Source organism: Coregonus clupeaformis, unplaced genomic scaffold (assembly GCF_020615455.1).
Source record: "Coregonus clupeaformis isolate EN_2021a unplaced genomic scaffold, ASM2061545v1 scaf0058, whole genome shotgun sequence".
NCBI lineage: Eukaryota > Metazoa > Chordata > Actinopteri > Salmoniformes > Salmonidae > Coregonus > Coregonus clupeaformis.
Genome location: NW_025533513.1, coordinates 264,020 through 290,875, shown reverse-complemented (window position 1 = coordinate 290,875; position 26,856 = coordinate 264,020). Strand labels below are relative to the sequence as shown.

General features: G+C 43.4%; 2 protein-coding genes across 2 annotated transcripts in view; both read right to left on the bottom strand.

The window, feature by feature from the left end:
* The window catches only part of LOC121549352 (protein kinase C and casein kinase substrate in neurons protein 2), a 35,007-nt gene extending 27,886 nt beyond the window's left edge, over positions 1 to 7,121 (bottom strand). The window contains exon 1 of the mRNA XM_045212861.1: positions 7,015 to 7,121. The gene's annotated coding sequence lies outside the window, so the exon portion shown is untranslated. The remainder of the gene's footprint in view (positions 1 to 7,014) is intronic.
* Positions 7,122 to 7,387: 266 nt separating this feature from the next.
* Positions 7,388 to 24,586, bottom strand: LOC121549323 (probable tubulin polyglutamylase TTLL1). The gene is made up of 10 exons (XM_041861187.2): positions 24,311 to 24,586; positions 23,720 to 23,840; positions 16,720 to 16,928; positions 16,299 to 16,479; positions 15,911 to 16,048; positions 15,444 to 15,552; positions 15,134 to 15,277; positions 14,858 to 14,944; positions 10,835 to 10,998; positions 7,388 to 9,244 (listed from the first exon to the last, which is right to left on the bottom strand). Exons 1-10 carry the CDS (start codon positions 24,351 to 24,353, stop codon positions 9,112 to 9,114), a joined length of 1,329 nt encoding a protein of 442 aa, XP_041717121.1. The 5' UTR covers positions 24,354 to 24,586; the 3' UTR covers positions 7,388 to 9,111.
* Positions 24,587 to 26,856: the final 2,270 nt, after the last annotated feature.

The window sequence follows — 26,856 nt, the reverse complement described above, 5'->3', positions numbered from 1 at the left end:
GTCAAGGGGTCTGAATACTTTCCGAAGGCAATCGATTTATTAAAATAGACGTCCACCCATGTCTACTCCCAATCCTAAACTTGCCGGCATGTGCACGGGAGATATAAAAGGCTTATCCCGGCAAGAATGTGGTAAAAATTGGACTGTATGAATTAGGCTCTAAAAAACATTGCCAGATTTATTTTTACAGGCAACATACCGTAAAGTCTGTCTGTAAATGTATAGGATTTGTGTGTCTCTCTCTCTCTCTGTGTGTGTGTGTGTGTGTGTGTGTGTGTATGTGTGTGTGTGTGTGTCCTCCTAAGAATAGAATTAGGAGGGGTGGTCTTCAAACACCTGCAAAGGAGGAGGCCACAGACAAGACATTGTGCCAAATGGCCAACTATTCAAGTTTCAATTCTTGATAAACAAAATAAGGAACTAGGCTTACATGTTATGTGATCAAACATTCATTTCATTTTCAGATATTACTACAATTATAGTCCAGGTGTACCAAGCATGGAGGAATTCTGCAAATGCCAGCAACAGAGGCATCTAGTTCCAACATTGTCAAATAGCCTCTGATAAACTGAACAAATCTAGGTCTGAGTACAGCATAGGCATACACTGCATACTGTCTACAGTGGGCAATGCATAGGCTACGTGGGGTATAGGTATACAGTGAGGGAAAAAAGTATTTGATCCCCTGCTGACTTTTGTTGTTTGCCCACTGACAAAGAAATGATCAGTCTATAATTTTAATGGTAGGTTTATTTGAACAGTGAGAGACAGAATAACAACAAAAACATCCAGAAAAACACGTTAAAAATGTTATAAATTGATTTGCATTTTAATGAGGGAAATAAGTATTTGACCCCCTCTCAATCAGAAAGATTTCTGGCTCCCAGGTGTCTTTTATACAGGTAACGAGCTGAGATTAGGAGCACACTCTTAAAGGGAGTGCTCCTAATCTCAGTTTGTTACCTGTATAAAAGACACCTGTCCACAGAAGCAATCAATCAATCAGATTCCAAACTCTCCACCATGGCCAAGACCAAAGAGCTCTCCAAGGATGTCAGGGACAAGATTGTAGACCTACACAAGGCTGGAATGGGCTACAAGACCATCGCCAAGCAGCTTGGTGAGAAGGTGACAACAGTTGGTGCGATTATTCGCAAATGGAAGAAACACAAAATAACTGTCAATCTCCCTCTGCCTGGGGCTCCATGCAAGATCTCACCTCGTGGAGTTGCAATGATCATGAGAACGGTGAGGAATCAGCCCAGAACTACACGGGAAGATCTTGTCAATGATCTCAGGGCAGCTGGGACCATAGTCAACAAGAAAACAATTGGTAACACACTACGCCGTGAAGGACTGAAATCCTGCAGCGCCCGCAAGGTCCCCCTGCTCAAGAAAGCACATATACAGGCCCATCTGAAGTTTGCCAATAAACATCTGAATGATTCAGAGGAGAACTGGGTGAAAGTGTTGTGGTCAAATGAGACCAAAATCAAGCTCTTTGGCATCAACTCAACTCGCCGTGTATGGAGGAGGAGGAATGCTGCCTATGACCCCAAGAACACCATCCCCACCGTCAAACATGGAGGTGGAAACATTATGCTTTGGGGGTGTTGTTCTGCTAAGGGGACAGGACAACTTCACCGCATCAAAGGGACGATGGACGGGGCCATGTACCGTCAAATCTTGGGTGAGAACCTCCTTCCCTCAGCCAGGGCATTGAAAATGGGTCGTGGATGGGTATTCCAGCATGACAATGACCCAAAACACACGGCCAAGGCAACAAAGGAGTGGCTCAAGAAGAAGCACATTAAGGTCCTGGAGTGGCATAGCCAGTCTCCAGACCTTAATCCCATAGAAAATCTGTGGAGGGAGCTGAAGGTTCGAGTTGCCAATCGTCAGCCTCGAAACCTTAATGACTTGGAGAAGATCTGCAAAGAGGAGTGGGACAAAATCCCTCCTGAGATGTGTGCAAACCTGGTGGCCAACTACAAGAAATGTCTGACCTCTGTGATTGCCAACAAGGTTTTTGCCACCAAGTACGAAGTCATGTTTTGCAGAGGGGTCAAATACTTATTTCCCTCATTGCAAATCAATTTATAACATTTTTGACATGTGTTTTTCTGGATTTTTGTGTTGTTATTCTGTCTCTCACTGTTCAAATAAACCTACCATTAAAATTATAGACTGATCATGTCTTTGTCACTGGGCAAACGTACAAAATCAGCAGGGGATCAAATACTTTTTTCCCTCACTGTAGTATGCTGTGTCTGTGTATCTCCTGGCATGTTGAGAAAACACAGACACCCGCTAGCTCCAGAACTGGACCAGCTGGGGTTATATGAACCAACATAAAGGGATACAGGGCCCCTCGGATTGGACAGCTGTCAGCTGCACATAGAAACACAGGTTCCCAGATGAGTGAGGGAGTCAGTGAGACAGAGAGAGGCAGAGATGGGTCACCGAGGCAGTGATTGAATGCACATGACCAGTGAACAGCAGCACTGAGGAGCCTGAGACTGGAGGGGTCTGAGTCATGACACACTACAGCCCTGCTGCACCCAGAACAGACACATGACATGAGACTCCACTGACCTTTACCACAGAGACAGAGCGATAGAGAGAGACAGAGAGATAGAGACAGTGAGAGAGGAGGGTGATTGAGAGAGAGAATGTGGGAAATAGAGTGAAACTGAATGAGAATAAAAAAGACAAAGAAAGAGAGAGAATGTGGAGAAAATAAGAGAACAAGAGAATAAAAAGACGAGAGAGAGCCTGTGAGAGAGTAACAAGGTGATGTGGGAGATGACTGGTAGGCTCTTCTAAGTCTAAATAGAGAGGATCCTCAGATAGTGTTGGCTAAATGACATGGGTGGATGGCTAAATATAGCCTACCGTCTATGAGTGGGCTTCAATTCTTTTCTATTCTATTTCTGAAGTTGACTACTCTCCACAGATAGCAGTTTGCGGTAGACAGACAGTGCTGCAATGCTCTTAGGCAATTCTGGGCTCAGGGCATTGTACTACTGGTTACAGGTCTGAACTCAGCCACACAATCCTGGCAAACAGACCCTGTCCATCCCACTATTCATAGCTTCAGGTCGGTACTCTTTAGCAGCCCCAGAGAGACAGACAGTGCTCTAATAGAAATCTATAGAGAGAGACAAGAGACAGGGACTGTGGGGTACACATATTAGGATGTTGATATGTTCATAACACCACTGCAGGGCAATAGAGCTAAGCTCACAAGCATGATAGGCACAAGCATGTCTGCTGACAGGCACAAGCATGTCTGTCCTCGAGCACACAATATTTTACATACACCAAGTTAATGGACCAAAGAGTTTGGTCTGCTTCATGTTTTCCATGGAAGAAATATCACAATACTGATATCGTCACAGCCCTACACTGATCCAGGGTAGTCTGCCTCGACACATTTACATTTACATTTACATTTTAGTCATTTAGCAGACGCTCTTAACCAGAGCGACTTACAGGAGCAATTAGGGTCAAGTGCCTTGCTCAAGGGCACATTAACGTCATTTAGCAGACGCTCTTAGCCAGAGCGACTCACAAATTGGTACGTTCACCCTATAGCCAGTGGGATAACCACTTTACAATTTGGGGGGTTAGAAGGATTACTTTATCCTATCCCAGGTATTCCTTAAAGAGGTGGGGTTTCAAATGTCTCCGGATGTCTTCAAATGTCTCCGAATGGCTTATTGCCATTGCCGACACACAATGGCAATAAGCACAAAACACGTACCACATCTCACAACATCATCATCATCAAGTTACCTTGGAGGGGTGTTGTGTCTCATTAGTCTCCCTGTTACAAAAGAAGACACTTCCTTGTTGTCTGCCAGTGACTCACTGTCAATGTGAGCAGGGGGGGCCCCAATCACAGATGTTACACGCCGTTTGGCCTGACCAGGAAAATAACACTTCCTCCCTTTTGGGTGTGAAGTTAAAAGAGAAGAAAGAGGAACACAGACGTCAGAGTGAGGTCTAGGTCCGAGTGGAAGTGCTGCTGATCTAGGATCAGGTCCCCCCTGTCTATGTATGATTTATTAAGAATTAAACTGATCCTTCATTAGCACTCCCCAACCAACTCAGTGGCCTTGTGGTAGGAGTGTCCACCCTGAGATTGGAAGGTTGGGAGTTCGATCGAGTTATTCCAAAGACTGTAAAATGGGACCCAATGCGTCTATGCTTGGCACTCAGCATTAAGGAGATAGACTAGTATCCTGTCCAGGGGGTGTACCTCTACATCAAACTGCCTCACGCTACAGAAACAGGAGATTTCTGCTAAGACTCGTGCAAGGCTACTTATGCAAATCAGCACTCCTACTCTGAGACCCTTGATACATATGGCCCCAGAACAAGCCTTAGGGCTGTAGTAGGAGATATTACAAATGTGGAATGGAGCCAAGACCAGCCATACATTGCACAATTAGGCCTACATGTATACACTAAATCCCAAATTAACCCTGATTAGTCCCAATTCTCCACCCTTCTCCCAAAGTGTGCCCTTGAATGCTTTCACCCTTCCAATGCTTTTAAATCCATGATGGGAAGTGTGCAAGTAAGTGCACACTTTTGGAAAAGGGTGGAGAATTGGGGTACAACGCTGGATTTCCTGTCGCTGCCTCTGAGCATTGAATGATCTGTTCTTGATGAGTATTCGGATTTAGGGTTTTAGTGGATCATTGTGACAATTCAGTATTATAATTTGATATCTTCCAGGAGGTGATAACATGGCTGCCATGGAATTATGTCATTTTGCTGAAATGGCAATGGGCAAACTTTTAATCTCTATGGTTCTAGTCTCTGGCCTTAGTATAGACTAGTAGGTGAACGATAGCACTGTTTCTTCAGAGCCTTTTCGTCATGGCAACGGAATGTAAAGACTATGATTTTGCTACTATGTCATCAACCTAATCATGACAAATGTCCTTAAGTCCTAAGATTGTTATTTCATAAAAAAATATATTTGTTTCCATATCCTCCTTTTGTTTCCTAAAATAAATGTGTGTTGAGATGTATTTTGCAATGAAAGCCACCATCCCTACAGTGTTATGTGAGTTCACAGTGGGAAAACATATTTCTAAATCCCTATGGGGGTGTTCTAGAATAGATTAGATTGGGTAAACTTCTGACACAATCGACTTTAGAGGAGTGACGTGTTTCCATAGCAACCATAGTTGGTCAATTTTGATTGTTCTTTCGCTGTGTCAGTCAGTCAACCTTGTCCTTCTTGGTGATGAAGCTGTGCATTGCTGCTGCTGATCTCACAATGACCGGATGGGGCTTATAGTGGACCCTCTCTGTATGATAAACCCCATCCATCCCCAGTGGGGATCAGTGGATCAGAGTCAAGAACTCCTAATGTTGAGAGGCTCAAAACTGTGCTCAATGAATCCATCAACACCAGGTCAGCTGCTGTGTGTAGCCTAGCTTCTCTCTACTTAGATAACAAAGTCACTGACAGTCAACCCTGCCCAAAAACCTTGGACCAAGGGGCAGGCTTAAACAATGGTGTTTGTTCCACTCTTTCAGGCATTTTCCATGTTAAAGGGCCAACAGAGGGAGACACATAATGGGGGGAAATACTGGATTACATTACAGGGAAGGGGGGACCTTCCATGATGTCACCGATGCGAGCAGCTTTCTAGTCACTTTCCTGTGGAAGCCCATGTGCTGTGCTGGCATGATGTTAAGGGCACGGGCACCATAGAAACAAAATGAGTACAATGCCACTCCAACTTCCAGGTGACCGATGATGATGGATGGTACTTTAAATCCTATAGTTTGACAACCCTGTTTGTAAGCTTTCAAATTATATCAAAATGGGTCAGATATGCAAAATGGGCCCGGTCAACTTTGAGAATCTCCATCTCCTGAATGTTTTGGCCTTCAGGTCCAAAAAGTCACTTCCATTCCACTTCTCCCAAGGCTAAATAATAAATAAAGTGACATTTAGCAGACGCTTTTATCCAAAGCAACTTACAGTCATGCCTGCATACATTTTTTTTGTGTATGGGCGGTCCCAGGGATCGAACCCACTACCTTGGTGTTACAAGCGCCGTGCTCTACCAGCTGAGCTACAGAGGACTAAACATTAATGGAAGGTTTTGGGCAATTGATAAAGCCATAAACTCTTATTCTTAAAATCTGATTTTAAACCTAAGCCAAACCACACATTTTGACTGTGCCACTTGCCCATCTAGTGAGAACCAATTCTTTATATTATGTAGGAACCAAGGTTTCGTTCAAATAAAAAGTCGTGGGGTCAAAATGTGATTGAATTCATAAGTCAGTTTTAAAGTGAAAACTAACTAGCTTTGTAGTTATAAGCTTTTACTCTGTGACAAAAGATCGCTTGACACAGAAAATGAGTGGTGATTAGTTGACTCTGAATTTAGACTGCATGAATGACAGCGGGGTTATCTTTACTTCTGAAACCTGCCCCGCCCTTCTTTCGTCAGTCACCGACGCAGGGCAGGGCTGCAGTCATACAGATATTGAGCTAACTAAAAATATACCCTAACAAATACTCCCGATCCAATATGTTAGTTCTCTAGTTAGGGAGCTAGCGCGTAAGCAATTAGCTAGTTATGCTAGTAACAGTTTACTAGGACTAGGTAGCAGGATAACTAACTAGCTAACTTAAACATTGTTAGCTAACTAAATCATTAGCTGACGTTAGTTAGCTACCTAACTAAATAGGTAGCTATCTACGTGGACCCATAACAAGTAACGTTAACTAGTTAGATCTAACTAGCTACGCTAGTTACCGACCGTACTGCTATGTCAACCTTAGTTCATTAGCTAATTTAGCTGTTTCCTACGCGACTTTCCAGCTGGTTGGATAGTGTCTAACGCTAGCTAGCTAGCTTGCTTCTGGTAACGTTACATTGACAAACTTTCTTACAGTTGCTGTAAAGTTTTAAAACCAAAGTTCCAAATGAACAAAATAGGTATTAGATATAGCTACACATGCTATCACTTTACCTTGAAGAGTTCCGCTCCTCTTGAGAGACGCGAATAAATGAGCTGTATTTAGCTGGCTAACCTTTTACCCGTTTTCTTTTCTTACAAGCAACAGGAGCCGCAGCACCCACCATCTTTTCCGGTATGCAAAATAGAAAACCTTCAAAATAATAGTTCTAATTTCAATAACTGCAACAAAAAAAAAATAATATATGTCCACTGATATTGTTCAGCAAAACGGCAGCCCTGCCACTTGTTGTGGTATACAGCTGAGGGATGGGGAAATGTAACCCCTCTCAAATTCAGAGAGAGCTCTGACACAGTCTGTGTTTAGTGTGGGAATCTGTCTAATGCACACAGGTGACCCCTAAAAATAGAGATTTAGACAAATCCCTCATTGTTTAATTGGATTTATTACATGCAGAGACATTTGAGCCACCAGGAATTATTAATGCATTTTAAAACCCAAAACATTGCATGTTAATTCCTATATTTCATGACGTATAGCATTCAGTAAATGTATAAAAAAAATTGCAGCTCCCTGTATGCAACAAAGAATGAGGGTAAAAGGATGACATGAAATGCATAACCAAATAGCGTCAAAAGTACATCAAAATACATTATTATTTTAATGTAACAGTGTATATTTCATTGTGTACTAAAACCATCTGTAAGACAAAGGCAGCAGCACCACCATATTACTATATATAAACCATGGTACAGTCTTCTATACAAAAAAGCCCACATCATTAAAGGCAAAACCTAATGGTGACTGTTAAAGGGATAATTCACCCAAATTACAAAATTACATATTGGTTTCTTTTGGGTGAACCATCCCTTTAACAACTTTGGGGGACCACAGTGAGGTGGGATGTATGGTACTGTATATAAGAAATGAATAAAGATACTCTATTGGTTATTACATCATGTTCACTTTCTTACAGTATACACACTTTCAGAATGGTTCAGTCTGTTGTAGCTCAGTAGCCACTTCAGCTTTAGTCTCTTGTATGCCAACTGCTGGAGGTGACCACACACTGTGCCCAGAATGGGATTATCTTAAACACACAGGCAGACCAGGGGTGTGCTGGTCTATGTCTCAAATGGCACTCTATTCCCTATATAGTGCACTACTTCTGACCAGGGCCCATAGGTAATAGGGTGCCCTTTGGGACGCAACCCTGGTTTCGAGGTCACCCTTCCAAGGTCACACCACAGGAAAACATTTGTTGGCATGGCAATGTTGTCAACAACACAAAATTAAAGGTCATTTAACGTTTGAAGAGTTGACCTCATCACTTTATATCCAGATATTTAACTGTAAAGGCGTTGCTTTACCCCAAAGTTTAACTTATGAGTAACAACTCAAACGTAAAGTCGTACAACCAAACATTGAACAAGTCTCTCAGTCTTGTAAAAGTACTTCCAATACATTGACTGTCCTATGCATACTGTATCTTTATACACTTTATAGCCTACTCCAGTGGCTTGAAAAGCAAATGCTTCAAAGCTCACTTTCCAGTCTTACTTTCGTTTGTTGTTAGCATTGTCCGTTACACTTTACACTATGTTTTATACCGTCAACAAATAGCAAATGCTTTTTCGGGTCATACATTTCAAAATAAAGAGGTGAAACCTGTCGGTTTTCAGACATGAACTGAATAATTTCACACATCAATGTGTCTCAACCTAGCAAATATTCTGCTTGAAAACATAAAAAACATTAAAGTAAAATAATTCCACAACAATATATGTAAACATTATTCAAACAGGTGCATTGATTGAAATCCTCTAACAGTCTTCTGAGAATGTCCCCTTCCCATTGCTATATAAAAGGTTGATAAATGCTAGTATTTAGTGTATTATACAGAGCTTCTGCTAAACGTGGGTGTGTATGACCCCTTCTTTACTGACTGCAAAACACACACGTGTCCTTGCTTGTGATGCATGGCAGAGTCCTCAGATCTTACTGGGTCCTCTCCTTCCCTCCCTCCCTGCCATCCTTCCATCCCTCTGTCTGGGTAGTCCCTTGCCCCAGACCCCCTTTCCCCCATGAATGACACAGGAAGAGCAACGAGAGGTCAGTGAAGGGACAGTGAGGCGTTGGACATTGCCACCTCACTTCCAGGTGGCGGCAGCTGGGCGAGGCCCGGTGCCCCCCTTCGCCGTTCCCTTTGACCCCAGCGACTGACCCGAGCGACTCCGTAGGTCGCGTTCTGCATTCTCGCTCAGTGCCTGCTCCTCATCGTACCTGAGGAAGGGAGAGATAGTGAGAGGCAGGGAGGGAAGGGAAGAAAGAGAGAGGATAGAGAGAGGGAGTACACGCTTAGAAAAAAAGGGTTATTCGGCTGTCCCCATAGGAGAACCGTTTATGATTCCAGCTAGAACCCTTTTTGGTTCCAGGTAAAACTCTTTTGGGTTCCATGTAGAACCCTATGTGCAAAGGGTTTTACATGGAACTCAAAAGGGTTGTACCTGGAACGAAAAAGGGTTCTTCAAAACGTTCTCCTATGGTGACAGCCGAAGAACCGTTTTAGGTTCTAGATACCACCTTTTTTTCTAAGAGTGTATGTGTAAGATACAGTACTGTTAAGAGCTACAGTGGGGTCTGAAATGATTGACACCCTTGATAAAGATGAGCAGAAATAGAGCTCTTTGTCCACGCACACCAGTGGTGGGTTTGGCGTCAAAATGAGAATGCATCAGCAGAAAAGAACCTGTCCCTACTGTAAAATTTGGTGGTGTATCTTATGGGACTATTTTGCTTCCACTGGTCCTGGGACCCTTGTTAAAGTCAACGGCATCATGAACTTTACCCAGGATCAGGATATTTTTGCCTAAAACCTGATTGCCTCTTCCAGGAGGCTGAAACTTGGCCGCAAAGAAATCCACAAAGAAATGGTTAATTGGCCCAAAAATCTAAATTTTGCAATGGCCATCTCAGTCTCCGGACTAGAAACATATTGAAAACCTGTGATTTGAATTGAAGAGGGCAGTCCATAAGCGCAGACAAAGCATATCAAGGATCTGGAAGGATTCTGTCAGTGGAGGCTGCTGAGGGGAGGATGGCTCATAATAATGGCTGGAACGGAGTAAATGGAATGGCATCGAACACATGGAAACCACGTGTTTAATGTATTTGATGCCATTTCACCAATTCCGCTACAGCCATTACCAAGAGGCCGTCCTCCCCAATTAAGGTGCCACCAACCTCCTGTGGATTCTGTATGGGGGAATGGTCTACGATCCTTCCCAAAGTGTTCTCCAACTCATAAAAAAAGTAAGGATGCCAGATATAGGAAATATAAAGACAATATAGTGATAACATCCCAACAAAAATGTGTGCACAACTCTGAGGTAAAAGGCTGTGTGTTGTCATTCTGATCGGTCAGATAGCTAGCAGCAATGACTAGAAGCTGCTATGCGGTGAATCGTGGATGACTTGTTTCAGGTCATCTGATCCTAAATCAGTTCACGGTTAGAGGTATTTTCTCTAACCGTTAATCCTGGTTTTATGGACCAATAGTCCCAAAACTGCAAATCCCGCCCATCTGGCACTCACTCCAATGGGGCTAGAGCAAACGCTCAAGGTATTTGAACATTTTTAAATAGTTTTTCTTTTTACCCTGGGCCACGTTCAGTAGCCAAACGTCAAACGTTGCAGATAGAAATGCCATGATTTGATCCGACTTGATTCCTTATTCTACATGTCAGAGAAGCATGTTTGTTCTACATAGCATATTTATATCTAAACATTCCGAAACGCTGCATCCTGCTGAACACGCCCCAGGCCCATTTTCTCCCTTGAGCACTGTGATAGGAGGAGGGGGCTGTCACTCACAGGACTTGGTAGTTGCCCAGGGCATCTCGGGGTGGGCTGCGGTTCCAGCGGCAGTCGGGAATGTCCCCGTTGGGTGTGACGATGTTGAGCGTGTCATTGATCAGATTGTACTTCAGGATCCGGTCGTTGGCCGTGCTGGAGGTGAGCGACGGAGAGGCGTTGACCTGGAGGACAGACGGGGAATAGACACACAGACACACACAGCAGAGAGCACAGGTCAGGATAAGCATTAGTCATTACGTACAGTTTAAGTCGGAAGTTTACATACACCTTAGCCAAATACATTTAAACTCAGTTTTTCACAATTCCTGACATTTAATCCTAGTAAAAAATCCCTGTCTGAGGTCAGTTAGGATCACCACTTTATTTAAAGAATGTGAAATGTCAGAATAATAGTAGAGAGAATGATTTATTTCAGCTTTTATTTCTTTCATCACATTCGCAGTGGGTCAGAAGTTTACATACACTCAATTAGTATTTGGTAGCATTGCCTTTCAATTGTTTAACTTGGGTCAAACGTTTCAGGTAGCCTTCCACAAGCTTCCCACAATAAGTTGGGTGAATTTTGGCCCATTCCTCCTGACACAGCTGGTGTACCTGAGTCAGGTTTGTAGGCCTCCTTGCTCGCACACACTTTTCAGTTCTGCCCACAAATCTTCTATAGGATTGAGGTTTGTGATGGCTGCTCCAATGCCTTGACTTTTTGTCCTTAAGCCATTGTCCATTTGGAAGACCCATTTGCGACCAAGCTCTAACTTCCTGACTGATGTCTTGAGATGTTGCTTCAATATATCCACATACTTTTCCTTCCTCATGATGCCATCTATTTTGATAAGTGCACCAGCCCCTCCTGCAGCAAAGCACCCCCACAACATGATGCTGCCACCCCCGTGCTTCACGGTTGGGATGTTGTTCTTCGGCTTGCAAGCACCCCCCTTTTTCCTCCAAACATAACGATGGTCATTATGGCCAAACAGTTCTAGTTTTGTTTCATCAGACCAGAAGACATTTCTCCAAAAAGTACGATCTTTGTCCCCATGTGCAGTTGCAAACCGTAGTCTGGCTTTTTTATGGCGGTTTTGGAGCAGTGGCTTCTTCCTTGCTGAGCAGCCTTTCAGGTTATGTCGATATAGGACTTGTTTTACTGTGGATATATATATTTTTGTACATGTTTCCTCCAGCTAATTCACAAGGTCCTTTGCTGTTGTTCTGGGATTTATTTGCACTTTTCGCACCAAAGTACGTTAATCTCTAGGAGACAGAACGCGTCTCCTTCCTGAGCAGTATGACGGCTGCGTGGTCCCATGGTGTTTATACTTGCGTACTATTGTTTGTACAGATGAACGTGGTACCTTCAGGCATTTGGAAATTGCTCCCAAGGATGAACCAGACTTGTGGAGGTCTACAATTTCTTTTCTGAGGTCTTTTGATTTTCCCATGATGTCAAGCAAAGAGGCACTGAGTTTGAAGGTAGGCCTTGAAATACATCCACAGGTGCACCTCCAATTGACTCAAATTATGTCAATTAGCCTATCAGAAGCTTCTAATGTCACGGTTTCGGCCGAGGCTGCTCCTCCTCCTTGTTCGGGCAGGCTTCGGCGGTCGTCGTCTCCGGAGTACTAGCTGCCACCGTTCTTTGTTTTCGATGTTTGTTTGGTTTGGTCTGTTTGGTACACCTGTTCATGTTTAGTGTTGATTATGTGTCCTATAAGTTCTCGTTGTTTCTGTCATGTGTTGTGTGTAATTGGTTTCACCTGTCTGTTGGTGCTGTTCACTTTTTGCCAGTCGCTAGTGTGTACCGTCGCACTGTTGTTTTTCGTCGCATGTCGGTTTTGTGTTTTACGCACTGTTGCGTATTGTTCGCCTCCGGGTTGGTTAGACCCGTTTGTTATTTTGTCTTTTCAAGTAAAGACTGGTTTGACTTAGCTCCTGTGTCCTGCACTTGATTCCGCACCACATCCGCATCAGATACCCTGACATCTAAAGCCATGACATCATTTTCTGGAATTTTCCAAGCTGTTTAAAGGCACAGTCAACTTAGTGCATGTAAACTTCTGACCCACTGGAATTGTGATACAGTGAATTATAAGTGAAATAATCTGTCTGTAAACAATTGTTGGAAAACTGACTTGTGTCATGCACAAAGTAGATGTCCTAACCAACTTGCCAAAACTATAGTTTGTTAACAAAACATTTGTGGAGTGGTTGAAAAACGAGTTTTAATGACTCCAACCTAAGTGTATGTAAACTTCCGACTTCAACTGTATATACGCGCCAGCACGGAAAGTTCTGTCCTGAGTATGAGTAGAGTACAAAGTACTGGAGACTAGTAACAGGCAGGAATGACCTCACTATTTCACTGTTTTCATTTCCTCTCTATCCCCATAGGGGCTGGGAGCTGCTTATCAGGCAGGAAATGTACCACACTGCCAATGTATTAGCAGCAGCGGTGGGTGTGGGTTGTAAATATACTGGCACACACACCCACACACATACCTAAGAGAGAGAAAAGGAGAGACCAATCACAGAAAGACTCTCACAAACACACACACACACACACACACATACAAACACACACACACACACACACATACACACACAAAGCTCGGTTGGTATCTCTCCCTTGTTTCCCAGTGGAGATGCCAGCCCTTGCAGACTGAGAGACTGTTGCAGGTTGGTTCCCAGCTGTTCTTCTACATTACACATTAATGAGAGCTTGGCATTGGCATGCAGGCTATTCTGCCCCAGGTGGATGTACCAGAGGATCTCACAGCAGGGGGTCTGATCTTAGATATAATAATATAATATGCCATTTAGCAGAAGCTTTTATCCTAAGCGACTTACAGTCATGCGTGCATAAATTTTTTTTGTGTGTGTATGGGTGGTCCCGGGGTCGAACCCACTACCCTGGCGTTACAAGCGCGTTACAAGCAGTCCTACACACAGGGCCGCTTTGTGAACACGGGAACAGGGAAACTTCAACGATCTACCAAAATAGATCAGTTATTATTCCTATTCAAGTCAAAAGTGTAATTATTCTAGTAACCTCTGAGAATCTTTGACTTCATGTACTCAGCCAAACATTTACAGTGAGAAACCAATGCAAAGTAAATGACTCACTATGCAAACAATGGCAGATAGAGAAGATTGAAGGTGTTTACAAAGTCATAACAACAGACATGTCCTAACAATTATTTAATTGTGTCATCCCTAAATCCTAAAAACATACACAACTGCTATTGAACCAGAGTACTGTCTGTACATCACCTTGAGCAGGTTTTAATCAAACACACACACACACCTCAGACACATACACACACTGTCACGATTTCCTCCGAAGCTGCCTCCCCTCCTTGTTCAGGCAGGCTTCGGCGTTCGTCGTCACCGGCCTTCTAGCCACTGCCGCTCCATATCTCATCATTCCATTTGTCTTGTCTTGTTTATTACACACACCTGGTTCATATTCCCCTCATTAGTACGTGTTTAAGTGTTCCCTCTGCCCCCTTGTCCTTGTGGGTGGTTGTTCATTGTGAGGATTAGTAGCTCGGTTGAGCTCAGTATTTTGTATTGCCGGGGTATTTTCCCTGTGTGCATGTTTGTTCCAGAGTGCCTGTTTTGCGCACTGGACTGGTTACGCTGGATTACGGAATAAACTCTGTATACTGTGATTTACCCTCCTGCGCCTGACTCCTTCAAATCACACATCACACACACACACCTCAGACACAAACACACACACCTCAGACACATACACACATATACAGTACAAACGCCCACACACAGAGAGAGAGAAAAGTCAACCCTAAGGACATTAAACTTGGTAGATACTGCAGAGAAAGGAACGCAGCACTGGTTTCACTTCACAAACAATGCAGAACAAAGAAATCATTTCGACACGAGGTCATCTTAGTAGGAACTAGAATTAGCGAGTAAAACTACTGTATGTTCACAATAAGATACTTTTTTACTTCATGTAATTACAGTGCGTGTGTAAAGGCATGCTAAGTCCCTTAGGCGCCTCACCTCAATAAGCCATGGCTTCAGCTTGTCATCGATGATGATGTCATATCCATAACACTCAAAGCAATGTTTATCATTGTTCATGACGGGCTGTGATGAGAGAGAGAGAGAGAGAGTGTGTGTTTAGAGGGAAAAAATAAGTTAGTGCGTTGAGTGTGTGGGACAGGACAGAAAAAGAGAAGAGGTTAGCGGTCAGAGCAGCTGCAACACTGCAGGGATCAAATGGGGAACATGTTTTGGTTTCAGTATGTGTGTGTGTGTTTGGGTGTGACCACTCACTGCGACAGCCTTTAGGGACTGCACCATGATCCAGTGGATCTGGTCAAACAGTCGGCTGGTCACTTCCTTCCCCCTGGTGCTCTCCAGGTACAGACGCAGGTTACTGACCGTCCACTTCCCACCGTGGACGTGGTTATAGTCATCCTGCAACGTGTATAGATGTATTGTACACACATAGAACTATACATATAAACACATGTATTCATGTAGGATCCATTTCTGCCTGTTTTAGGCCCATTTAGTGTGTTGTGTATATGTTGTCTGTCTTGACAACACACACACACGCACACGCACACGCACTCACACTTACCCCATGTCTCTGAATGGCCACATTAGTCAGGTGCACAAACATGTTGTCCAGTTCACTAGTGCTGGGGGTGTACTTCACTGTGCAAAACCTGCAGAAACCCAGTTTATACCTGCAAGCAACACAAAGGTCCAAATGGACCAAATTGTCAAATACTGATCTGATCAAATCCTGAAGTTATCATTTATCCCAGTGGCAATATCCTTTATAAAAGTTTTACAGAATTATGAGAATGTATATGCATACTGCACTGTTTATAATGACTGTATTTACATTATGTATATGCATACTGCACTGTTTATAATGACTGTATTTGCATTATATGTAACAGATTGTCTATGTTTCTGTTAGTAAAGGGACAGTTAAGTTATTATCTATCTATTACCTATCACCTATCCAGTCATTTCAGAGGGGTAGGCCTTGAGGGAAATGAAACCAGGATGTAGACTTTAGGTTAATCATAAACCTACATGTAACACTTGAGAGGTCGATAGGTGGTAACCAACACATAGAGACGTAGGTCAAACTTCTTGCCTCCGATCAGCAGTGGGTTGTCGATGTACAGAGAGATGACATAGGCCTCCTTGCCACTAGAGGCCGCTACAAACCTAGCAAAAACAAAGGAAACAGAGCATCAGTCATTTATCTATGGACAACTCATCTACGGACAATGCTGTTGAGAACAGCAGATTCAAGAGTAGTGGGGTAATACTACCTGTATGACCTAAGACTGACTGTGAACAATGCAAATGCAAGCAAAGACCCACCTCTGGCAGCCACACACAGGACATTTCTATCGGTAGTTAGTAGAGGTGTGTGTATGTGTGTGTGTGTGTGTGTGTGTCAGCACTGACTCACGTGGAGGTGCGGCTGTCTCTGGACCACTTCTTGATCTGGGACAGTTTGTTGATAAGAAAGATGCCTTTTCCCTGAGCCTTCCCACACGGCTTCATTATCCACGTGCTGGAAGGACTCTTACGGAACTCCTCCACAAACAGATTATAATCGGCCGGAAGCATGAAAGTCACCGGCACAAAGTCTGGGACACAACCAGAGAGGGAGTATGAAAACACAGAGAAATATGATAGGACAGTATTGATGACATTTGTTTAACAGCACAAAATGATGAGTGAGTTTAGCTCTTATAGCCCAAGACCCTGAAAAAGGGACGCACTAACACTTCTAGTCAGAGCCCCTTGCAGCAGGTGCAATTGAAATTTACATCCACATTTATTTACATATACTGCAAGTAAGCAGTGGGAAAGCTCATAACTGCTACCTAAATAAAGGTATTTCCCGTTTTCGTCTTTCTCGGCCAGCGGGCTTCCCTCTTTCTCCATATCTTTGCGGTAGCGTTTGATGTTCTTGATCATCAGGTCCTTCCTGGTCAGCTCGTAGTGGTTGGGGAAGTGGTTGACCATCTGCTCGTCTGAGAGACGGTAACCCGTGTCCACACTGAACACATTCCGGATGGTCTGGACACTCATCCTATAGTGAGACGTAGACAGATCATAAACAGGGTTTCCCCAAGGCTGATGGAGATTCGCAGGGGGGTAGTCAGTCAGGGATCTGATTTTTGTGATTAATCAGGAATTTCTGTTTTTCTCAATGACATTACAGTGGGGGAAAAAAAGTATTTAGTCAGCCACCAATTGTGCAAGTTCTCCCGCTTAAAAAGATGAGAGAGGCCTGTGAGGGCTCCTGAGTGGCGCAGTGGTCTAAGGCACTGCATCGCAGTGCTAACTGTGCCACTAGAGATCCTGGTTCGAATCCAGGCTCTGTCGCAGCTGGCCGCGACCGGGAGACTCATGGGCGACGCACAATTGGCCCAGCGTTGTCCAGGGTAGGGGAGGGAATGGCCGGCAGGGATGTAGCTCAGTTGATAGAGCATGGCGTTTGCAACGCCAGGGTTGTGGGTTCGATTCCCACGGGGGGCCAGTATAAAAAAAATATGTATTCACTAACTGTAAGTCGCTCTGGATAAGAGCGTCTGCTAAATGACTAAAATGTAATGTAAATGTAATTTTCAACTATGACAGACAAAATTAGAAAAAAAAATCCAGAAAATCACATTGTAGGATTTTTTATGAATTTATTTGCAAATTATGGTGGAAAATAAGTATTTGGTCAATAACAAAAGTTTCTCAATACTTTGTTATATACCCTTTGTTGGCAATGACACAGGTCAAACATTTTCTGTAAGTCTTCACAAGGTTTTCACACACTGTTGCTGGTATTTTGGCCCATTCCTCCATGCAGATCTCCTCTAGAGCAGTGATGTTTTGGGGCTGTCGCTGGGCAACACGGACTTTCAACTCCCTCCAAAGATTTTCTATGGGGTTGAGATCTGGAGACTGGCTAGGCCACTCCAGGACCTTGAAATGCTTCTTACGAAGCCACTCCTTCGTTGCCTGGGCGGTGTGTTTGGGATCATTGTCATGCTGAAAGACCCAGCCACGTTTCATCTTCAATGCCCTTGCTGATGGAAGGAGGTTTTCACTCAAAATCTCACGATAGATGGCCCCATTCATTCTTTCCTTTACACGAATCAGTCGTCCTGGTCCCTTTGCAGAAAAACAGCCCCAAAGCATGATGTTTCCACCCCCATGCTTCACAGTAGGTATGGTGTTCTTTGGATGCAACTCAGCATTTTTTATTTTATTTTATTTTTTATTTCACCTTTATTTAACCAGGTAAGCCAGTTGAGAACAAGTTCTCATTTACAACTGCGACCTGGCCAAGATAAAGCAAAGCAGTGCGATAAAAACAACACAGAGTTACATATGGGGTAAAAAACATAAAGTCAAAAATACAACAGAAAATATATATACAGTGTGTGCAAGTTATGGAGGTAAGGCAATAAATAGGCTATAGTGCAAAATAATTACAATAGTATTAACACTGGAATGCTAGATGTGCAAGAGATTATGTGCAAATAGAGATACTGGGGTGCAAAAGAGCAAAATAAATAACAATATAGGGATGAGGTAGTTGGGTGGGCTAATTTCAGATGGGCTGTGTACAGGTGCAGTGATCGGTAAGGTGCTCTGACAACTGATGCTTAAAGTTAGTGAGGGAGATAAGAGTCTCCAGCTTCAGAGATTTTTGCAATTCGTTCCAGTCATTGGCAGCAGAGAACTGGAAGGAATGGCGGCCAAAGGAGGTGTTGGCTTTGGGAATGACCAGTGAGATATACCTGCTGGAGCGCAGACTACGGGTGGGTGCTGCTATGGTGACCAATGAGCTAAGATAAGGCGGGGATTTGCCTAGCAGTGATTTATAGATGGCCTGGAGCCAGTGGGTTTGACAACGAACATGTAGTGAGGACCAGCCAACAAGAGCGTACAGGTCACAGTGGTGGGTGGCGTATGGGGCTTTGGAGACAAAACGGATGGCACTGTGATAGACTACATCCAATTTGCTGAGTAGAGTGTTGGAGGCTATTTTGTAAATGACATCGCCGAAGTCAAGGATCGGTAGGATAGTCAGTTTTACGAGGGCATGTTTGGCAGCATGAGTGAAGGAGGCTTTGTTGCGAAATAGGAAGCCGATTCTAGATTTCACTTTGGATTGGAGATTCTTTATGTGAGTCTGGAAGGAGAGTTTACAGTCTAACCAGACACCTAGGTATTTGTAGTTGTCCACATACTCTAGGTCAGACCCGTCAAGAGTGGTGATTCTAGTCGGGTGGGCGGGTGCCAGCAGCGTTCGATTGAAAAGCATGCATTTAGTTTTACTAGTGTTTAAGAGCAGTTGGAGGCTACTGAAGGAGTGTTGTATGGCATTGAAGCTCGTTTGGAGGTTTGTTAACACAGTGTCCAATGAAGGGCCAGATGTATACAAAATGGTGTCGTCTGCGTAGAGGTGGATCTGAAAGTCACCAGCAGCAAGAGCGACATCATTGATATACACAGAGAAAAGTGTCGGCCCAAGAATTGAACCCTGTGGCACCCCCATAGAGACTGCCATAGGTCCAGACAACAGGCCCTCTGATTTGACACACTGAACTCTATCTGAGAAGTAGTTGGTGAACCAGGCGAGGCAGTCATTTGAGAAACCAAGGCTATTTAGTCTGCCAATAAGAATGCGGTGGTTGACAGAGTCGAAAGCCTTGGCCAGGTCGATGAAGACGGCTGCACAGTACTGTCTATTATCAATCGCGGTTATAATATCGTTTAGGACCTTGAGCGTGGCTGAAGTGCACCCATGACCAGCTCGGAAACTGGATTGCATAGCGGAGAAGGTACGGTGGTATTCGAAATGGTCGGTGATCTGTTTGTTAACTTGGCTTTCAAATACTTTCGAAAGGCAGGGCAGGATGGATATAGGTCTGTAGCAGTTTGGATCTAGAGTGTCACCCCCTTTGAAGAGGGGGATGACCGCGGCAGCTTTCCAATCTCTGGGGATCTCAGACGTTATGAAAGAGAGGTTGAACAGACTAGTAATAGGGGGTTGCGACAATTTCGTGGCTAGTTTTAGAAAGAAAGGGTCCAGATTGTCTAGCCCAGCTGATTTGTAGGGGTCCAGATTTTGCAGCTCTTTCAAAACGTCAGCTGTCTGAATTTGTGTGAAGGAGAAGCGGGGGGGCATGGGCAAGTTTCAGCGGAGGGTGCAGAGTTGGTGGCCGGGGTAGTGGTAGCCAGATGGAAAGCATGGCCAGCTGTAGCAAAATGCTTGTTGAAATTCTCGATTATTGTAGATTTATCGGTGGTGATAGTGTTTCCTAGCCTCAGTGCAGTGGGCAACTGGGAGGAAGTGCTCTTATTCTCCATGGACTTTACAGTGTCCCAAAACTTTTTGGAGTTAGTGCTACAGGATGCAAATTTCTGTTTGAAAAAGTTTGCCTTTGCTTTCCTGACTGCTTGTGTATATTGGTTCCTAACTTCCCTGAAAAGTTGCATATCGTGGGGGCTATTTGATGCTAATGCAGTACGCCACAGGATGTTTTTGTGCTGGTCAAGGGCAGTCAAGTCTGAGGAGAACCAGGGGCTATATCGGTTCTTAGTTCTGTATTTTTGAATGGGGCATGTTTATTTAAGATTGAGAGGAAATTACTTTTAAGGAACAACCAGGCATCCTCTACTGACGGAATGAGATCTATATCCATCCAGGATACCTGGGCCAGGTCAATTAGGAAGGCCTGCTCGCTAAAGTGTTTTAGGGAGCGTTTGACAGTGATGAGGGGTGGTCGTTTGACCGCGGACCCGTTACGGACGCAGGCAATAAGGCAGTGATCGCTGAGATCCTGGTTGAAGACAGCTGAGGTGTATTTAGAGGGTATGTTAGTCAGGATGATATATATGAGGGTACCCATGTTTACGGATTTAGGGTTGTACCTGGTAGGTTCGTTGATAATTTGCGTGAGGTTGAGGGCATCTAGTTTGGATTGTAGGATGGCCGGGGTATTAAGCATATCCCAATTTAGGTCACCAAGCAGTACGAACTCTGAGGATAAATGGGGGGCAATCAATTCACATATGGTGTCCAGGGCACATCTGGGGGCTGAGGGGGGTCTGTAGCAAGCGGCAACAGTGAGAGACTTATTTCTGGAAAGGTGGATTCTTAGAAGTAGAAGCTCAAACTGTTTGGGCACAGACCTGGATAGTATGATAGAGCTCTGCAGGCTATCTCTACAGTAGATTGCAACTCCACCCCCTTTGGCAGTTCTATCTAGACGGAAAATGTTATAGTTGGGGATGGAAATTTCAGAATTTTTGGTGGCCTTCCTGAGCCAGGATTCAGACACTGCTAGAACATCAGGGTTGGCGGAGTGTGCTAACGCAGTGAATAACTCAAACTTAGGAAGTAGACTTCTGATGTTTACGTGCAAGAAACCAAGACTTTTGCGATTACAGAAGTCAGCAAATGATAGCGCCTGGGGAGTAGGAGTGATACTGAGGGCTGCAGGGCCTGGGTTAGCCTCTACATCACCAGAGGAACAGAGGAGGACTAGAATAAGGATACGGCTAAAGGCTTTAAGAACTGGTCTTCTAGTGCGTTGGGTACATAGAATAAAGGGGGCAGATTTCCGGGTGTTGTAGAAAAGATTCAGGGCATTATGTACAGACAAGGATATGGAAGGATATGAGTAAAGTGGGGGTAAACCTAAGCGTTGGGTAACAATGAAAGAGATAGTATCACTAGAGGCACCAATTGAGTCGGTCTCTGCGTGTATGGGGGGTGGGACAAAGGAGCTATCTAAGGCAGGTTTAGCTGGGCTGGGGGATCTACAGTGAAATAGTACAATTAGAAATAACCGAAACAACAATAAGCTAACCATGTTTGGGCTGAGGCTAAACATAAACAGGATGTAGTACCGTAAAAAGGAACAGTCCAGCAGACATCAGCTGTATAGCTGAGTTATCATAAGGTCCGGTGAACAGCAATAGGATAGTTCGGAGGCTGCTAAAGCACTAGCAGGTAAGAGGCCATGGCTAGCGGGCCGGGGCTAGCAGATGGAATCTTTGTGGTCGACGTCGTCGTAACCACATCAGACGATTTCGTCGGCAGACCAGTCGTGTAGGATCGGCGGGGCTCCGTGTCAACACTAGGTGGTCCCGTCCGGTTGACAGAGAGGTAGATAGCCGGGAGATGGGCCTAGCTCAGGATGATTAGCCAGACCACAGCGTCCATTTAGTTGAAGCTAGCTGGTAGCGATGAATCCGGAGTTAAAGGTCCAGTGATTCAGTGATTCCGGCAGAAAAACTGATATGTTCTGGGTCGATAACGCCTGTGCAGACTGGCCGAATATCCGGTGATTAATATCCAGTGATTAAATTAATCCCGCGAAAAAAAATCCAATGTTGTGGGTGAAATACCGCTAACTGTGGCTAATAGCAAGTAGCTAGTTAGCTGGCTAGCTAGTTTCAACTGGAGATTCTATATAAAAGGTAAGTCAATAATAGAATCCGTTCCACATTGAGTGAGGCGGGTTGCAGGAAAGTATATTTTGTAGAAGGATGAAAAGTCTGATAGGGAAATATGTACGAAAAATACAAAAAAAACAGGGTATTTACAGGCTATTTACAGACACACGACAAAAACAGAACTGCACTACTTCGCCATCTTTGTCCTCTAAACACGACGAGTTTAGTTTTTACCAAAAAGTTCTATTTTGGTTTCATCTGACCATATGACATTCTCCCAATCCTCTTCTGGATCATCCAAATGCACTCTAGCAAACTTCAGACGGGCCTGGACATGTACTGGCTTAAGCAGGGGGACACGTCTGGCACTGCAGGATTTGAGTCCCTGGCGGTGTAGTGTGTTACTGATGGTAGGCTTTGTTACTTTGGTCCCAGCTCTCTGCAGGTCATTCACTAGGTCCCCCCGTGTGGTTCTGGGATTTTTGCTCACCGTTCTTGTGATCATTTTGACCCCACGGGGTGAGATCTTGCGTGGAGCCCCAGATCGAGGGAGATTATCAGTGGTCTTGTATGTCTTCCATTTCCTAATAATTGCTCCCACAGTTGATTTCTTCAAACCAAGCTGCTTACCTATTGCAGATTCAGTCTTCCCAGCCTGGTGCAGGTCTACAATTGTGTTTCTGGTGTCCTTTGACAGCTCTTTAGTCTTGGCCATAGTGGAGTTTGGAGTGTGACTGTTTGAGGTTGTGGACAGGTGTCTTTTATACTGATAACAAGTTCAAACAGGTGCCATTAATACAGGTAACGAGTGGAGGACAGAGGAGCCTCTTAAAGAAGAAGTTACAGGTCTGTGAGAGCCAGAAATCTTGCTTGTTTGTAGGTGACCAAATACTTATTTTCCACCATAATTTGCAAATAAATAAATTAAAAATCCTACAATGTGATTTTCTGGAGAAAAGAAATCTCAATTTGTCTGTCATAGTTGACGTGTACCTATGATGAAAATTACAGGCCTCTCTCATCTTTTTAAGTGGGAGAACTTGCACAATTGGTGGCTGACTAAATACTTTTTTCCCCCACTGTATCTGTTATTCACAGTTACACATCATAGCAATTTGTCTACTTTACCCCTGAACCAATATCCTTTTTTAAAATGTATTTTTTTAAAACTGTTTTTCTATGTTGTCCTGGGCTGTGTTCAGTAGGCACAAATAAAAGAAAAAGTAAAAATAAAATAAAATGAGTGCTATTATTGGACAAGACCAGGTAGTAACGTGTGTTTGAAAGCATTCTTCTCCTGTTTTGTGCCCACTGAACACAACCCTGATATATGTCTGTGCTACACTGGCATTCATAAGCACCCACTGTGTATTGTCACGCAGAAAAAGCTCCATAGCGCCAATGACAGCCTACCAGTAGAAGTTCCAGTCCTCGCTCTCTGTGACCTGAGTCCATCCTCTCTTCTCAAAGTTGTTGATGAGTACGGATTTCTCAATGTCAGTCACCCATTTCACCTTATTAGCCATGGTTCCTCCTAGAGTCACACACACACACACACGGAAACACACACAAATACAAGCACACACACACATGCATGCACAGATAAGCCCCGTGTAGCTCAGTTGGTAGAGCATGGCGCTTGCAACGCCAGGGTTGTGGGTTCCATTCCCACGGGGGGGCAGTATGAAATAAATAAATAAATAAATTTATGCACTCACTAACTGTAAGACGCTCTGGATAAGAGCGTCTGCTAAATGACTAAAATGTAAATAAGCTTGTCACGTGTAATAAACATAGGTATAACTAATAGTTTATTGTTTTGCCCATGATGAGCCCCTGCAGTTTGCTAGCTCGCAAAAACACTGAATTCATGTGCTATCACATTCACAACTATATTTTGGTAGCATTTTGGTGTACTGTAATGTATGGCACACAATCTTGTTATGTCAGATAGCTAGGTATCTATGTATCCTTCCACACCAAATAACAGCTTTAGCTAGCTACCTGGAAATCGATCTTCTAATCTTCTTGTCAAACAACCGGTCATCAGCCCCAGCTAGCTGGATCCACCCTGCCTGAGACACCTGCAAAGGATAATGATTTTCATCCAATCGTGATGTCTGGTTCAATCACCTTCAAGAGGAGCTTAATGCAAATTATAAAGGGTAAATCCTTAATTTATTGACTTGATCCATGTCTTCTGCTAAAAGGGTGAACGCTTGTTATCTCTTATCTTGATTTAAAGATCCACCCAGTCAGCTGGAAGATGAATACCGTGCTCTTCCGGGTGAATAACCTAGCAACCGACGACGCGTCGAACTGTCAAATATTTTACGCTCATTCCACCACAGGGTGGCGCTAAATGCACGTGAAACTTTTTGCATGCAGGGATATTTTTCACCACCGGTTGCCCTCTAGTGGTTGTTGAGAGAAACACACTCCTCAAGGACCTTCCTGGTATAACTGCCATAGGCGTGGCTGTTGAAATGATAATTGTGGCAGTTACTTGAAAACAACAAGATTAAAGGACGCTGCTGTAAGTACGACATTGTTTTACAACTGTGAAATATTCTAAACATTTTTATATTTAGGATATTGTACTATAATGCCCATATTATGTGCGTTACAGGGCGGCGTCTACTTTAATCTACAAAATAGGTAAGTTTGAAATGTGTGTTATTCTAAAATGCACCTGTTCCTTTGTTGTTAGACAAGGAATATTGTAGACAGTTATTGACTGCAGTACTGCTCTTCTCATTGATGTGAAACTCGATGAAAAAATATGAATAATGATAGGATCATTGTCATTGTTTAAATATTTTAAATTGAAATAGGGCAAATTGTACTGTATTTCTTGCTTGTGTGATCTTCAAAACGACCTTAGGTTTGTTTGGTGAAGAGGATGACATCACCTTATTTTGAAAAACCCCTGTCAGACATTGCCATCCACAAATAATATTTTCCCCCAATTGTTATGATTTGATCATACTGAAGGGCTAAGGCATATATTATGTTATTATTATTAATACAATTATTATTAATTGAATAGTTAAATAATTCAAAGTATCTTTATTACATATGTTTTACATTATTGCATTTATTTTTATTAGCCAATTATTTTAAAGACTAATGACAAATCCATGTTTTCATTGGATTGGTTTGAGACATTACATTTGTAAAGACATTATGTCATATTACAAAAACATATTTTGAGATGACAAAACAATGAAGCCATTATTTTGTGATGGTAGCCGTTTGGTTGATTTGAGTAATGGAAATCCACCATTTGCATTGCGACTACCTCTCCAACAGCACGTGAGCAGAGGGACAGAACAGCTTAGGGACAGGTGAGCAGAGCACTAAACTCTTGAGATTCCTAGTAAAAACTGACATGACATGCATTAATGTAGGTCACACACACGTGTTTATTTATCAATATTATGTATCGCAACAAACACGCACGTTGAAACCTCATTGAGCCCATCCTGTGCAGTGAATCCTGAAGATGACATAATCTTTTCAGACTGAGGAAAGTTTGTGTGCACTGACCTGAATAATCTCCCCGGCAACACACTTCTGGGAACATGACCCGATATTTACACAGGTAGATAATTATGGGCGTTATCAAAGTTGTTATGACCATAGTCACACATACAGCTAGGTGCACTAACTCGCCTGTTACCACACTGAAAAAACAACTGTTGTCCTGACATGGATTCCACATCATTTAGGAGTGCAACACCCTGAAACTCATAACATGCGTGCTGCAAACTCTTTTCTTTATCAGAAAACAAAATGGTGGAGCACAGAAGAGAGCGAAGCTGTGCCATTTCCCTCCGGGCTGGACCTAGTGAGGTGGACAATGTCACCCTGTCTGATGTGAATCTCAGGTAAAGGCCACGTCACTCCAGTCCTGACCTCTGATCAGTTTACACAGATGATACAAAATAAGAAAGTTACATTTTACTAAAACGCTCTTATAAATCAAATCAAATTGTATTGGTCACATACACATCTTTAGCTGATGTGATCTCTTATAATGTCATAACAGACATTCAAAGGAGGTATTCGAATGCATCCCTCATTTCTTCCTCCATTGAAGTAGTCACTGATCTGAAATGACATTATGGGTGAAAGCAAAATGGTTGAAAGTGGACACTTTGTTGCTACCCAATCACCTGATTACCTCAAGGAATAAAGAATGCATTTCTAATGGTTCATGAACATCGTTTCTGTCCGTCCATCCTATAGGATCCATGCCAGGGCTGCCCGGACTGTAGGTCGTCAGCTGGCAGAGATGGGTGACAGACTGGACCGTGAATGGGAAGAGAGACTCTCTAATCAGTGGCCTGTGCCACAAACTCTCCATGTGACAAGGCCTTCCCATGTCCTGAGTAGAAGCATCTACAGGTTAGAGGGCTCAAAGACCAGGATGTATTGTGCCAAACAACTAGTAAAATCAGTGCTTATTTTGCACATAAGAAATATTTAAATGACTAACATTAATTATGGTTAACAAAGATTTCACGTAACTCATTGTCAGGGGGATA

Coding starts and splice junctions, on each gene's coding strand:
- LOC121549323 (XM_041861187.2), bottom strand. CDS start 24,353: ATGACCGGTTGTTTGACAAGAAGATTAGAAGATCGATTTCCAG. Junction 23,841..24,310: donor ATTAGAAGATCGATTTCCAG/GTAGCTAGCTAA, acceptor GTGTGACTCTAG/GAGGAACCATGGCTAATAAG. Junction 9,245..10,834: donor CTGGGCAACTACCAAGTCCT/GTGAGTGACAGC, acceptor TCCCTTCCTCAG/GTACGATGAGGAGCAGGCAC.